We start from the raw sequence: 13594 nt of genomic DNA on the forward strand, positions 1-13594 counted from the left end.
GGATATTTAAAGTGTTTATGTGGTGAAGTCTGGCCTGGAGAAGACACCCACAGCATGTAACATCCCAGCAGTCTTTGAAGGTTAGGAAGACAGAAACAGAGGCGTGTGTGGTTCCTGTGTGGCCCTGGGCTGTGTCCTGCTTGACCTCCAGTTGATTTCACTCATGTCACATCCAGCTGAGTCAGCTCGGTCCCGCTCCGTCTGTCCCCGAGGATGGGAAGTTTCGAGAGTTTTCCCTGTGGGTGTCTGATCAGATGAGAGGAGGGGCAGGCTTGTCTGGAAGGATGGAAGACAAAACGGGTTTAGTACCAGGTTTCTCAGACTTTCTGGGTTGAGATTCCTGGGAAAGAATCCTTCGAGTCGTGTGGTTTGTAAGATTTGGCAGAATCCAGCGCAGAGCCTGGGGAGCTGCGAGGAGCCTGGGACCTCCCTCCCCTCGTCTCCAGAACAGGCCGCTCGCCCCCTCGCTGACGCCGCTCAGCTGCTCAGCCCGGCGCCGGTCCAGACGCATCTGCACAGAACCTGCATTGTTTTCTCCCGTCAGAAAAATGCCTAAACGTCATTAGTCTTTTCAGGTTTATTCTTGAGTCCAATTTGGTAATGATGAATGTCTCCCAGGAAATATTGATTCCATCCGGTTGTTACAACATTCTGCTAAAAGCGTGACCTGCTAAAAGCCTGACTTCCAGCTCTTTCCAGTGGTTCTGCATCTTCTTTTTTACCATTTTAAATGCTGTGCAGCACACTTTTCTCGTTCACTGTTTGCTTTATCTTATCAGGCCCCCCCCCCCACCTCTGGTCTCTTTAGACTTCGGTGGCCTGTTTATTCAGAACAGCTGCCCGAGAAGGCCCTTTGACCCCTTGTCGGTATCGGGCACTGCACCAGGAGCGGGACTGTGCTTGGGGACAGGAGGGGGCTGCTCTCCCGCTGCGGCCCTCCAGGGTGGGTGGTCACTTACTTTGTTCGGTGACAAACGCACTGGAGGTTGATACTTTTCACAGCACGAGGCTTGTTTGGCTCCATTACATAAACAGTGAGCGCCCCGTCCACTGAAGCCAGGATGCCCTCCGGCATCGCTAGCTTTGGGCCACCAGACAGAGGAAGTGTGGGCACCCCCAGGCCCCCGAAGTCTCTCTACCCCAGAGCCCCCAAGCCAGCCACACCATACCTGCTGCTGCTGACTGAGGGAGGACTCGGGGCCCCTGAGGTCCCTGTCACCTATTCCTCCCGACACCCCTCTTTACGACTGTGCACCCCTCTGACGCTCTCTGAAGTCACGCGCTGGCGGCCTGACCTAGACACAGGTCACAGCATCTGTGCACGTCCTGAGCTGACCAAGGGAGGAGACAGAGGAGACATGGTTTGTGGTGGAAGAACGTGCGGGCGAGACCCCCTGGGAGGAAAGCTTGGAGGAGCCGACACCCTCGTGCAGCAAGGCAGGGACGGGTCTGAGTCTGATGCAAGTGAGGTGGTCAGAAGCCGCTCGGTACAGAGGTGTAAAGAAGTGGCACGGTGGCGTCCTGGCCCCGTCACAGCCCCGGCTGGGGTCGGTGGTAAGGGACCAGGCAGACTTGGGCGTCAGCCGGCAGAGGGGGGAGGGCCAGGAGCGCTGCAGCCCCTCCCCCATGCAGGCCCCTCAGCCAGGGCACGGCCCTTCCGGGGGGCCGAACGGGCGGGTCAGAGGCCACCCCAGAGTCCTGGGTACCCAGGAGTCGGGGTCCCAGGGAGGCAGCCCCCACACCAGCGACTTTAGTGACGCAGTTTCGCAGCGTCGGGGTCTGACCGTCTACACACGACGGTGGGATGTGCGGCCCTCGGGGCGGCCGTGACGGGTCATGTTTTAGACCGTCTTTAGTGACGAAGCACAGTGTCTGGATTTCGTAACGTTTGGTCTGAGTCGGCTCAGTGTTTGCAGCAGGCGCTGTGGCCTCGGGGCCCTGACGCCTTCCCCGGCCACGTGTCCTTGGGGAGCTCCCTTGGGGGACGGCCTGACCTGGCCGCGCTTGTTCCTCTGCCCTCTGGTTATTCCGGCTCGGGACGCCCTGCTCCTGGTCTGCGCCTCCTGACACCTGTGCTCACACGCATGCTCACACTCGAATACATGCCACACGAGGCGCTCACACTCTCAGTGGTCACATGCCCACAGTGCTTGCTCACACACACACACTCGCACACACACATGCATGCTCCCACGCCCCTCCTGGACAGCGCGGCCGCCCTCCATGGTGGTTGGAGCATCCCAGAATTTGGGGGGAAGGACAGTTGTCCCTCGAATAATCCAGCTGCCGCCTGCTGCCAGATCCCCTGCTCGCTGCCCTTGGACTGGAGCCCTGGCCCCGGGAGGCCTGTGGGTTGCAGCTTCGGGAGGAGGACCCCCACCCCAAGCTCTGCCCAGGGCAGGGCGGGCCTTGACCACGGCGCCACGGGCAGTTCCTGCCTTCGATCCTCTGGAGCCTGCCGTGGTTACGAGGGGAGATCAGTGATGATGAGGTGGTCCCGCCAGTGGACACCGTTTTCCCCGCCTCCGGAGATGGACCCCGAGGCAGGAAGCGGTCATCAGTGACTTGGCACATTCCCCCCGTGTCGGCTGCGAGGCAGCAGCAGCTTGGGTCACCCAGACGGTGCCCGCTGCCCGTGACATCTGTGCAAAAGGAGCCAGAGTCCCTCGCCTGCATCCTTGGCCTCCTCCTCCCCTTGCGAGTTGAGGCACTGGCCTGGCTGGGAGTGGTGCTGGGGAGAATGACAACCTCACAGTAATTGTGGGGGCTGCAGGGGTCTCCCTCAGCCCTCCCCCAGCCTGGGTCCGAGAGTCCTCATCCGCCTCCCAGGAGCAGGTGTGTGCCTGAGCCTTCACGCACACGTATGCAGGCGCACACGGGTGCAGAGAGACGCAGGTGCACACATCTAGACACACACACATGCACACAGAGATGGGACACACCCCACAGGCCTCACCTTCAGTGGGCATATGGAGTCGGGCAGAACTGGCCCCTGGAGGTGCCAGCCCTCCTGGGAGGGAATCCAGGAGTGCTACCTGGAAGCAGCGGCCTGAGCCGAGCCACGAGAGATGCACGGAGCCCTCGGGTGAGGGTTTAGCCGGGGACACGCTGGGGTGTTTGTTGGTTTGCTGTCACATGCTTCTTGTTGGCGGGGAGCAGGAGGATCAGGAGGTCGAGGGTCAACTGATAAAGGGAGTCCGAAGGGCACTGAGAAGAATAAACAGAGTAGCCCGGCTGGGGTCAGTACACAGTCCTCAGGACACATTCCACCCGCCCCTGTCTCAGTAAAGCCCGCGAGGCAGGGGGCCCTTGACGTGCTTAAATGGTTGGAAGCATTGAAGGAAGAATAGTATTTCGTGACACGTGAAAATTACATGCAATGAAAACGTGTGTCCACCAGGTTTGGTTGGAACAGCCACGCCAGCCCAGCCCCTCCCTGCCGTCTGCGGTCGATTTCCTGGGACAGCCGGAGAGAGGTTATGACAAAGAGCGAAGGACTTATCTCTGGTCTTGATAGAGGATGTTTGCTGACCCCTGACCTGTTCTAAGTGGTTAAATGTGCATCTTAGAATTGATGAAGTGAGGTCTGTATTTAGGGAAAATGCACCGAAGTGAATCCCAGTGGATTAAAACGTTGAATAAAGCACAGAGAGAATATTAGAAAGCCTCTGTGAACACTCGTAACTTCCAGGCAGGGAAGCCTTTAAAACACAGCGTCAGGGACCCCAGGACCCGGCATCCTCGTGTGCTTGGCTCCAAGGCCTCGGCCGGGGTTTAGGACCTGCATTTGCTGTCGCCATGCGTCCCTGCCCTTTGGGGGTCACGGGGCCTCATGGCGAAGGCCCCAGTGCAGCCTCGCCACCCGTGCTGTCCTCAGCTGGTGGTGGCCCCTGCTTTCTCCCTCAGGCTTCCGACCTCCCACTGAAGCCGGTGTCCCCTGTCCTCTCCCAGGGGCGGCCTCCTAGTTTAGGACGTTGCCCGGCTGGTGTCTGCTGCCCCCTGACCTCCCCATGCCCCCAGCGCCATCTGCCTGTGTCCCTCAGGGACACCACCTCCAGTGACACTCCTCGTCCTTGTCTTACTGTCCGGCCTGGGCACCCTCCAACCACTGACCTCTTCTCCACACTGAGACCTGAGGGGGCGGGGCCCGGTTCTCTGCTGCGTCCTGGCGCCTAGGGCAGGGCTGAGAACACGTGAGGGAGCGTGTGTGGAGTGAGTGAGAGGGGGAATGAGTGAGTGGATGAATGAATGAGTGAGCAAATGAGGGAGTGAATAAATGAGTGAACGAGTGAGGGAGTGGCCTCAGAATGGGCCCTGGGCTGAGTGGAGGTGCCCAACGCAGAGCACAGAGCTCGCTCCGGGAGCCGCGGGCTCTTTGCTGTCCCAGCCCTGCCTTTGTTTACTGTGGAGAGGTGGCCTTGTCCTGCCCCTGCCCCGCACCCCCCGCACCCTCACTGCGTTTCATTGGTTTAGCTGAGGAGCAGCCGGGACCAGGCCCCAGGGACGGTGGCCTCCTCTCTCCCGGGCCCCTGTTGGCTGCCCGCGGCGTCTTCCGTGGATAGACCCCAGTCGGTCCATGAAGCCGCCTGGACTCAGATTCAGCTCATTGCTCACCCCTTCGCCCCCTCCCCTGACCCATCTGTCCCTGGTTTCGGGGAGACCCTGGGCCCCGCCTCTGGACCACTGGTGACCTCTCTCCCTCTGCGTTTAGGGGATGATCGCGGAGCTGAGAGTGCGCGCGGACCCCCACGTGAGCCCCGTGCACTGTCTGGAGGACGACGATGACGATGACGATGGGGTGAGTGTGCGGTCTGGGCTCCCTCCCCCACCCCTGCCCTGTAGGAGGGGGACCCGAAGCCGGTGGGGCTGGCCTTTCCCTGGGACCCCAAAGCCATGGGGCTGGAAAGGTCACTTTTGAAGATGCCCTTGGGGTACCAGGAGCCTGGGATAACGTTTGTGTTCACCCTGTAACGTCAGCCTTTTCCTGCCTGGAAGTGTCCGTTTAAAAACACGTTCTGCACACAAAGTGGATGTTGGGAGCCGGCCCCAGAACAGCTGGGTGGGCAATACAGTCGACAGTAGTCACCATAGCGAAAAATATGAGTGGGTGTGAGTGTGCGTGGGTATGTGAGCATGTGAGTCTGTGGTGCGTGAGCGTGTGTGTGTGAACATAGCCTGTGGTGCATGAGTGTGCATGGATGTGTGAGCGTCTGAGTCTGTGGTGCATGAGCATGTGTGAGTGTGGTGCATGAGTGTGCATGGGTGTGTGGGCGTCTGAGTCTGTGGTGCATGAGCATGTGTGAGTGTGGTGCATGAGTGTGCATGGGTGTGTGGGCGTCTGAGTCTGTGGTGCATGAGCATGTGTGAGTGTGGTGCATGAGTGTGCATGGGTGTGTGAGCGTCTGAGTCTGTGGTGCGTGAGCGTGTGTGAGTGTGGTGCATGAGTGTGCATGGATGTGTGGGCGTCTGAGTCTGTGGTGCATGAGCATGTGTGAGTGTGGTGCATGAGTGTGCATGGGTGTGTGGGCGTGTGAGTCTGCGGTTGTGTGTGTGTGAGTCTTTGGTGCATGAGCGTGCATGGGTGCGTGAGCATGTGTGAGTGTGTGAGTCTGTGGTGTGTGAGCCTACATAGGTGTAAGCGTGTGAGTCTGTGGTGCATGAGTGTGCATGGGTGTGTGAGTGTGCCTGTGGTGCGTGAGTGTGTGTAGGTGTGCGTGTGTGAGTCTGTGGTGCGTGAGCGTGTGTGTGTGAACATAGCCTGTGGTATGTGAGTGTGCATGGGTGTGTGAGCATCTGAGTCTGTGGTGCATGAGCATGTGTGAATATGTGAATGTGGTGCATGGAGTGTGCATGTGTGTGTGGGTGTGTGTCTGTGGTGTGTGAGTGTGCATGGATGTGAGTGTGTGAGTCTTTGGTGCATGAGCCTGCGTGGGTGTGTGAACATGTGTGGGTGTGAGTGTGTGTGGGTGTGTGTGAGTCTTTGAAGCATGGGCATGTGTGGGTGTGTGAGCATGTGTGGGTGTGAGTCTGTGGTGCATGAGCCTGAGTGCGTGTCTGTGGTGCATGAGCATGTGTGGGTGTGCCTGTGGTGCAGGAGCGTGTGTAGGTGTGCGTGTGTGAGTCTGTGCTGCATGAGCGTGTGCGTGGGTGCACACAGTCACGTCAGACCTGGGGAAGAAAACCTCTAGTTCTCAGGCATGTGGAAGACGGAGGGACGGGAGGAAAGCCACGTCCCGGGGGAGACCCCACATCACAAGCTGCACCCCCAGTGGACGCACTTGTGAACAGAGTGAGGTTGTCCCATCCCGTCCTGTTTCTGGCGGCTTGCGCTCTGCGTCCATCACAGTGCAGCATGCACGTGGACAAATCTGTGCCGAGCATCTGTCTGCGGGCTCTCTGGCGCATCCCGGACGGTGCCCCTGGAGCAGGGTGACGGGGCAAGAGAAAGAGAGCGCTTCTTCAGTTCTCTGTACGTCTGGCTGGGCACAGTGGACTCAAGGGCCATCCTCCTGGTCGGATGGGACAGGCCTTGTTGACCGCCAGGCTGATCGCTGCAGGCGAGGCCTCGGACCCTGCCCTCGCCCTCCAGGACGGGCGCAGAGGAGGCAGCCCCTTGACACTGCCCGGGGCGGGGTGGGGTGCCCACTGTCCTCTGCTCCCAGGCCCGCTGGTCACCATCTCTTTCCTTGTTGTCCCCACACCTTCAGGCGTCCGGAGACTTCGGCAGCGGGCTCGAGGAGCCCCGGGAGCGTCTCGGGGAGGAACCGGTGAGTGCAGCGAGGCCGGGACCCCCTGACCCGGGGCAGGCGGGTCTCAGCCCAGGGCCTGGTCCCAGTGGTGGGGCCAGGCCTCCTCTCGTCTCTGCTGTGGGGAACGTGCTTGGAAATTCTGTGTCAGATTCTAAACGTTCCGCTGGTCCCGAAGTGCCCTCGACCTTCTGTCTGCCTCCCGTTAGGCTGGAGGACCGTGAGGGACTGGCGGGGTGTAAATCAGGCGAGACGGGGAAGCGTGTGGGGGGCTGGGTGAGGCAGGGTTCCCGGGTGGCCGGATGGGTATGGCCAACTCACCCCCCGAAACAACACGCAGGAGGGAGGGGCGCCTCAGGGACGTGAAAGGGACACGGATTTTTCCCCTCTGGACTAACGGCCGTGGCTTGTCCCCTTGCCCAGCATCCATCTCACGTCATCTGGGCCCAGGATGGACATCGAGGGGCCGTAATGGGGCGGAGTGCCGGCCGTCCTGGGGGGACGGTGGGTGGCCCCCACCCACTCAGGGGCGTGGGGACACCGTGGCCCTGCGCTGGCCAGAGCAGGGGCAGCAGCTCTGAGGGAAGCGGCACTAGGAGCCCATCTGTGCTGTGGGGGTGTGGGCCCCCTGGATACGGCCCCACGGGGTAGAGGCCCCCTGTGGCCCTGCCTGGGTCAGCTGGCCTATGCATTCCTCCACCACTAAACCTCTTCCTCACAGATGGGGCTGGATCAGGGAACACGCCCCTTCACCCACCGAGCTCCTGTCTCTACCTAGGGTACCCTGGAGGGGTCAGCGACCAAAAATGGGGTCCCCATTCACACGTTTTCATCGTCTGCCTGTAACCCGTGGTGCTGTAACTAGACACCCATCTCTGCCAGGCTTTGCTTCAGAAAGTCCTGTGGGCAGGCCTGTCGAGGGCCGGCCGGGCTCGGGGTCCCTGGGGGCCTTGCCCGCGATGAAAGAGTGGTAGGAAGGCCTGGTGTCTGGCTCCGGCCAGTCAGTGGGGGGAGCCCTGGGCCAAGCCTCGCGGATGACCGTCACCCGCGTACGGTGTCCCAGGGAGTGTGTGGAATGTGGGATGTGGGAGGCGTCTTGACTGCATATCTGATCGTCCCCTTGTGTCCACACCCTTGAGGCTCTGTGGTGCCTCTGGGAACAGGGAAGACGGGTCTCAGAGCAGAGCGGGCCCTGTGCCCCAAGGGTGGGAATCTCTGGGTGTGGAGTCGAGTCCTGACCCGCGGGGGACACGGTGCAGCCATACGCAGCCTGTGCGGAGAATCCCGGAGGCTGCCTCCCCGGCCGGCATCTGGGACTCTGTGGACCCCTCACCGCCTTTTCCCGTCTGGACACAGGAAGGAGCCAGGGCCCTGGAGCGTCCCTGAGGGGCTGTCCTGGGCCTGAGCAAGGGGAGCGGGCTCTGGCCTGTCCCTACACGTGGACAGCCTCCGGGCGCGGGAGTTTCATGACTTGCTGGGCCACAGGGCTGGGGCCTCCAGGGCGGGGGGCCTCCAGGGCGGGGGGGCCACATCCCCACAGGCTGCTTAGAGCAGACAGCCTGGAGGGTCCTGGCTTCTTCCTGTTTGAGACGAAGCCCATGAGGGTTTCTTGTCTTTCTTCAAGTCCATAAATATCTCATTTTACAAACCAAGTAAGTCTAAACTTGGCAGAGTGGCCGGCAGGAGCATCCACAGGACGTCCCCGTTGGCTGCCTAACGGAGCGTTCTCCCCTGCTCTCACCTTGCCAGGGCACGTCCCTGACACTTGGCCTCCCCGACGCTCCCCCAGTCACCTCACCACCCTTGGCTGGAAGCAGCGACGTGGAAGATTCCAGAACTGAAGAAATTGAGGAAGAAACCACTGTGTCTTCAATAGGAGGTAAAGCTCTTTTCTGGGTGTGGTGGGTGTGTGCGTGTGTGCGGTGTGTATGAGTGTGTGGGGGGTGTGTGCCTGTGTGTATGAGTGTGTTGTGTGTGTGCATGTGTATATGAATGGTGTGTGTGGTGTGTGTGTGCGAGTGTGTATTGTGTGGCCTGTGTGTGTATATGAATGTGTGGTGTGTGTGTGTTTATAAGTATGTGGTGTGTGTGTGTGTGCATGTGTGTATATGAGTGTGTGTGTGTGGCTGGGTGAGGGGCTCCCGTCCATCGTAGACACACACCCCAGACTGGGGAGGGGGCAGCACCTGCCTGGCACCCTTGCCGCGGGGCTGTGGGGTCATCAGTGGGAACGAGCAGCCGCAGGAGGAGTCAGGGCAGAGCTGCTGCCTGGACGTGGCCACCTCCTCCACGTGTCCTGTTTCTTGTGTTCTTGTTTCCGGGGATTGGTGGGACCGTCCTCAGGGCCTGCCCGAGTCAGCTGCCACCTCCTAGCCTGTGGCCAGCGGGTCCTGAGGGGGACGTGAGTAGGTTTTGAGAGAGGAGGTGGCGTTGCAGCAAAGACAATGTCTGCCCAGCACCTCTGTGAAATAGGGAGCATTTGGGGTCCAGGACGTCCCCTGGGGGCGCTGGAGGGCTGCTGTGCTTTTTGTGTGGATTCATTCACTCAGCGTTGTCGTCTGAGACTTGTCCATGTTGAGATTTATCACCAGCTCGCTCCTCGTTGGGGTTGAGTGGCATTTCCCCGTGTGGGTGGACAGGCTGTCCCTGGAGCCCCTGCCCGGGGGCACTTGTCGCCGATGAGGCCGCCTTGGGGTTCTGCTGCCGGCTCCATGTGGACACCTGCTTTCCCCATGTGGGATGAGCACCTGGGGTGGAGTGTCTGGATCACAATGGGGCTGTTTCTGTTCAGGAGACTGTTTCCCAAAGCAGCTGCACACGCGTCCCCGGAACCCGGCACCTCCGTGCCCTCGCTGACACGGTGGAGTCGGTGGTGCCATTCTCACAGATGCGCGGTGGTGTCGTCGTGGTTCTAATCTGCATTCCCTGCAGGCTGGTGATGCCGAGCATCTCTTCATGGGCTTGTTTGCCGTTCACGTGTCGTCTTTAGTAAAGAATCTGTTCAGATCTCACGCCCGTCTTTTAGTGGCCCCGTTTGTTTTCCTGGTGCTGAGTTTTGAGAGTTTTGTGTATTCTGGGTACGACCCCTTTATCAGAGGGGTGCTCTCAGTCTGTGGCTTGTCTTTGATTTTGTTAATAGTGTCTTTAGGAGAGCAGGAGTTTTCTCTTTTGATGAAATGGAATTCATCAGTTCGTTCTTTTATGGATCTTAATTTTGGTGTCGTATGCAAGAAATCTGCCTAACCCAGGGTCACAAAGCTTTTCTACTGTGTTCTGGAAGGTTTATGGTTTTAGGTTTTACATTTAGGTTTGTGAGCCACTTTGAGTTCATTTTTGTATATGGCTTAAAGTATGCATCGTAGCTCTTTTTGGGTTCTTGTTCATTTGTGTTTTGGTGAGGAAGATTGGCCCTGAGCTAACATCTTTACCAATCTTCCTCTATGTTGTATGTGGGGTGTGCCTCAGCAAGGCTTGATGAGTGGTGTGTAGGTCTGTGCCTGGGATCTGAACCTGCGAACCCCGGGCCACTAAAGCAGTCTGTGGAACTTAGCCACTACACCACCAGGCTGGCCCCCGTTTTTTTTTTTTGATATGCATGTCCAGTTGCTCCAGCACCATTTATCAAAAACACCATCCTTTGTTGGAACTCAGCTGTCCGTGTGTGTGAGTGTCTGTTTCTGGACTCTGTCTGGATCTGTCTGACCGTCCTGATGGCAGCACCACGCTGCCTTCGTTACCGCAGCTTCATCCTAAGTCCTGAAACCCGGTCATGCGAGTCCTCCGAGTTGGTCCCTCCTTCACCAAATCTCAGTGTGTTCTGCCCTGTGCGTTTGCTTGTGAATTTTAGAATCAGTTCGTCAGTCTCAGTAAGAACAGCCTGCTGGGGCTTGATGGGAATGTCGCTGAATCCGTGAGTCAGCTGCGGGGCTGCATGGACGTCTGAAGGGCACTGTGCCTTCTGACCCGCGAGCACAGGCCCCTGGTTTAGGGCTTATCTTCCGCCAACAGTATTCTGCAGTTTACAGGCTCACTGAGGCCGGAATTTTAAGTTTGCCCTGAATCATGCTAATACTCAACTGTGTCCTGGGAGGTTTCCAGCCACACCGTCCCTGAGGAAGGGGTGGGGCTGCCCTCCTGTGGCTGCCCTGTGAGGCGCGGTGGGTCCACAGTGGGTGGGGTCAGGCCTGGTTGGGGCCACAGGGGCGTCAGCCTGGGCCTGAGGGCACTGCTTATGAGCAGAGTGAGCTGAGCGGGGGCAGGGCCGTGGTCAAGGGTGGCGGCCGGAGCCCCTGCTGTGGCACATGGATGTGGCTCTGATTTCTTCTGGAAATGGGGACCTGCGTCCCACAGGGCCGTGCGAGTTGGGAGGTTGGTGCAGCCCTGGAGAACATGAGCCACTCCACGTCTGGCCAAAGGGCCTCAAATCCCGTCCAGTCCGCAAGCTCGGCCACTGCACTGTCAGAGCGCCCGTCAAGGCCCAGCCAGGGGGCCGAGAACCCTCCACGAGACCCTCAGCAAGCGAGGTCTCAGCCGGCCCCAGGAGTGCGGGGCTCAGCGCGGCCTGAGTCCTGAGTTTCTGATTGACTCTGCGGTGCTGGTGGTGTTGGGCGAGAAGCTTAGGTCTCAGAGTTCACCCCACGTGTCAGTCACATAGGGCATTCCTCCTGAAGCCCGTTGTGGGGAAGTCCATAAGTGGAGGTGGGGGCAGAGATGACCTAGGCCGGGCGGGCGCTGCTGCGGTCCTGGGGCCGCGTGGGGGCCATGTGACTTTCTGCTCTGGGTTGTCTTCTTGTTCTCTCGACTCCTGGGAAGCAGGGCCCCACAAAACCAGGCCGAGGGCTGATTTGACCCACAGACAGGACTGTTGTTGGGGTCCCGGAACCCCCTCCATCACCGCCCCCAAAAAGAAGCTGCAGAGGACGCCGTGGCCCAGCAGAGAAATCTGAATCCGGGCTGCCTGTTATCACTGTGTGTAAAGACGCTGAACTGCCTAGTGACCATCCGTCCCCGTTTCCCCCGAAAACGTCCTCATTCTCAGGAGACTTGTGACCTTCAGGGGAGGAGGGTCACGATAAGTGCAACCAATGGACTCTCAAATGGCTCAGGGAGTGTGTGTGTATGTGTGTGTGTGAGTGTGTGTGAGAGAGAAAGTATGCTCCAGGCCAGGACCGAGTGCCTGGCTGGCAGGCAGCCCTGGGGACGGGGCAGCCAGCCGAGAGCAGAACCTGGGCCGCCGCTCCGGGACCTCACAGCCACCTCTTCCTCCCCCAGCTCACACCCTCCCCGGCTCGGATCCGGCCGCCACGTGGGACGGCAGTGCCTGGAGTCCTGGGGGCAGCCTGCGAGAGGTGAGGCCACGGCCCCTGACCCAGGACTGCCGGCACCCAGAGCACTTGGTGCCTCTGGTCTGCTCACTGTGGCCCGAGGGAGCTCCTGGGGCTCATGCCCCTTCCTCTGAGTCCCTCCTGTGACCTGAACACGATGGGCAGCAGCAGCCCCCGGCAGCCACAGCTGGAGTGGCTCCTTGGCTGGCAACACGAGGAACCCGTGATCCGACTGGCACATGGGCAGAGCCCTGTAGGTGTCAGTGCTGCTGTGCCTGGCCCTCTGTGTCCACCATGCATGTCCTCTGTGTGTCCATTCCACTGTGCATGTCCTCCGTGTGTCCACTCCACCCTGCACGTCCTCCATGTATCCACTCCACTATGTGTCCACTCCACCCTGCACGTCCTCCGTGTGTCCACTGCACCCTGCACATCCATCGTGTGTCAACTCCACCTTGCACGTCCTCCGTGTGTCCACTCCACCCTGCACGTCCACCGTGTGTCCACTCCACCGTGCACGTCTTCCATGTGTCCATTCCACCGTGTGTCCACCCCACCGTGCACATCCACTGTGTGTCACCTCCACCCTGCACGTCTCCGTGTATCCACTCCACTGTGCACGTCCTCCGTGTGTCCACTCCGCTGTGTGTCTGCTCCACCATGCACGTCCACTGTGTCCACTCCACCGTGCGTCCACTCCACCGTGCATGTCTTCCGTGTGACCACTCCACCCTGCACGTCGTCCGTGTGTCCACTCCACCCTGCACGTCCTCCGTGGGTCCACTCCACTGTGCACGTCCTCCGTGTGTCCACTCCACCGTGCACGTCCATGTGTGTCCACTCCACCGTGCACGTCCACTGTGTCTACTCCACCGTGCACGTCCACTGTTTGTCCACTCCACCGTGCATGTCCTCCATGTGTCCACCCCACCATGCACGTCCACTGTGTGTCCACTCCACCCTGCATGTCCTCCGTGTGTCCACTCTACCATACATGTCCTCCATGTGTCTACTCCACCGTGCACGTCCACTGTGTGTCCACTCCACCATGCATGTCCTCTGTGTGTCCACTCTGTGTCCCCTGTGTGACACCGAGCCCAGCCCAGGGCTCAGGAGGGCGCAGCTGCGGGCGTGCAGGCGAGCGTGTGTGGTCCCCCAGCCTGCACTGTCTTCTCTTCATCCCCAGGGAGGCCTCAAGGGGCAGAAGGGGGAGCCTGGCCTGCCTGGTCCAGTCGGTCCCCAGGGTCCTGCAGGCCCGGCCATGCACAGCCCCGATGCACAGCCTATCCCTGGGCCACAGGGACCCCCGGGGCCCCCAGGGCCCCCAGGGAAGGATGGTGCCCCCGGAAGGGACGGTGAACCGGTGAGTATGTGTCTCCCCTCGGTCAAGCTGGGGGTGGGGGACTTGGGCAGGACAGGAGAGGGTGCGACTGTGGCTGATGTGGCAGAGCAGCAGGCCCTTGGGACCCTGGAGACCCCAGGACGGCCCCCTACTTCCTGTCTGTGGGGGAGCGGGAGGGTGTC

The 13594-nt window shown here is 60.0% G+C and overlaps 1 protein-coding gene across 4 annotated transcripts in view; it reads left to right on the plus strand.

Moving 5' to 3' along the window:
• The window catches only part of COL18A1 (collagen type XVIII alpha 1 chain), a 109157-nt gene that overhangs the window by 68019 nt on the left and 27544 nt on the right, over positions 1–13594 (plus strand). For all 4 annotated transcript variants that reach the window (XM_070489020.1, XM_014859766.3, XM_070489017.1 and 1 more), the window contains 5 exons: positions 4712–4798; positions 6708–6767; positions 8496–8625; positions 12018–12094; positions 13257–13433. In XM_070489020.1, the coding sequence (XP_070345121.1) occupies positions 4712–4798; positions 6708–6767; positions 8496–8625; positions 12018–12094; positions 13257–13433 (531 nt within the window). The remainder of the gene's footprint in view (positions 1–4711; positions 4799–6707; positions 6768–8495; positions 8626–12017; positions 12095–13256; positions 13434–13594) is intronic.

The sequence above is a fragment of the Equus asinus genome, chromosome 18 (assembly GCF_041296235.1).
Source record: "Equus asinus isolate D_3611 breed Donkey chromosome 18, EquAss-T2T_v2, whole genome shotgun sequence".
In the NCBI taxonomy this organism is placed as follows: Eukaryota; Metazoa; Chordata; class Mammalia; order Perissodactyla; family Equidae; genus Equus; species Equus asinus.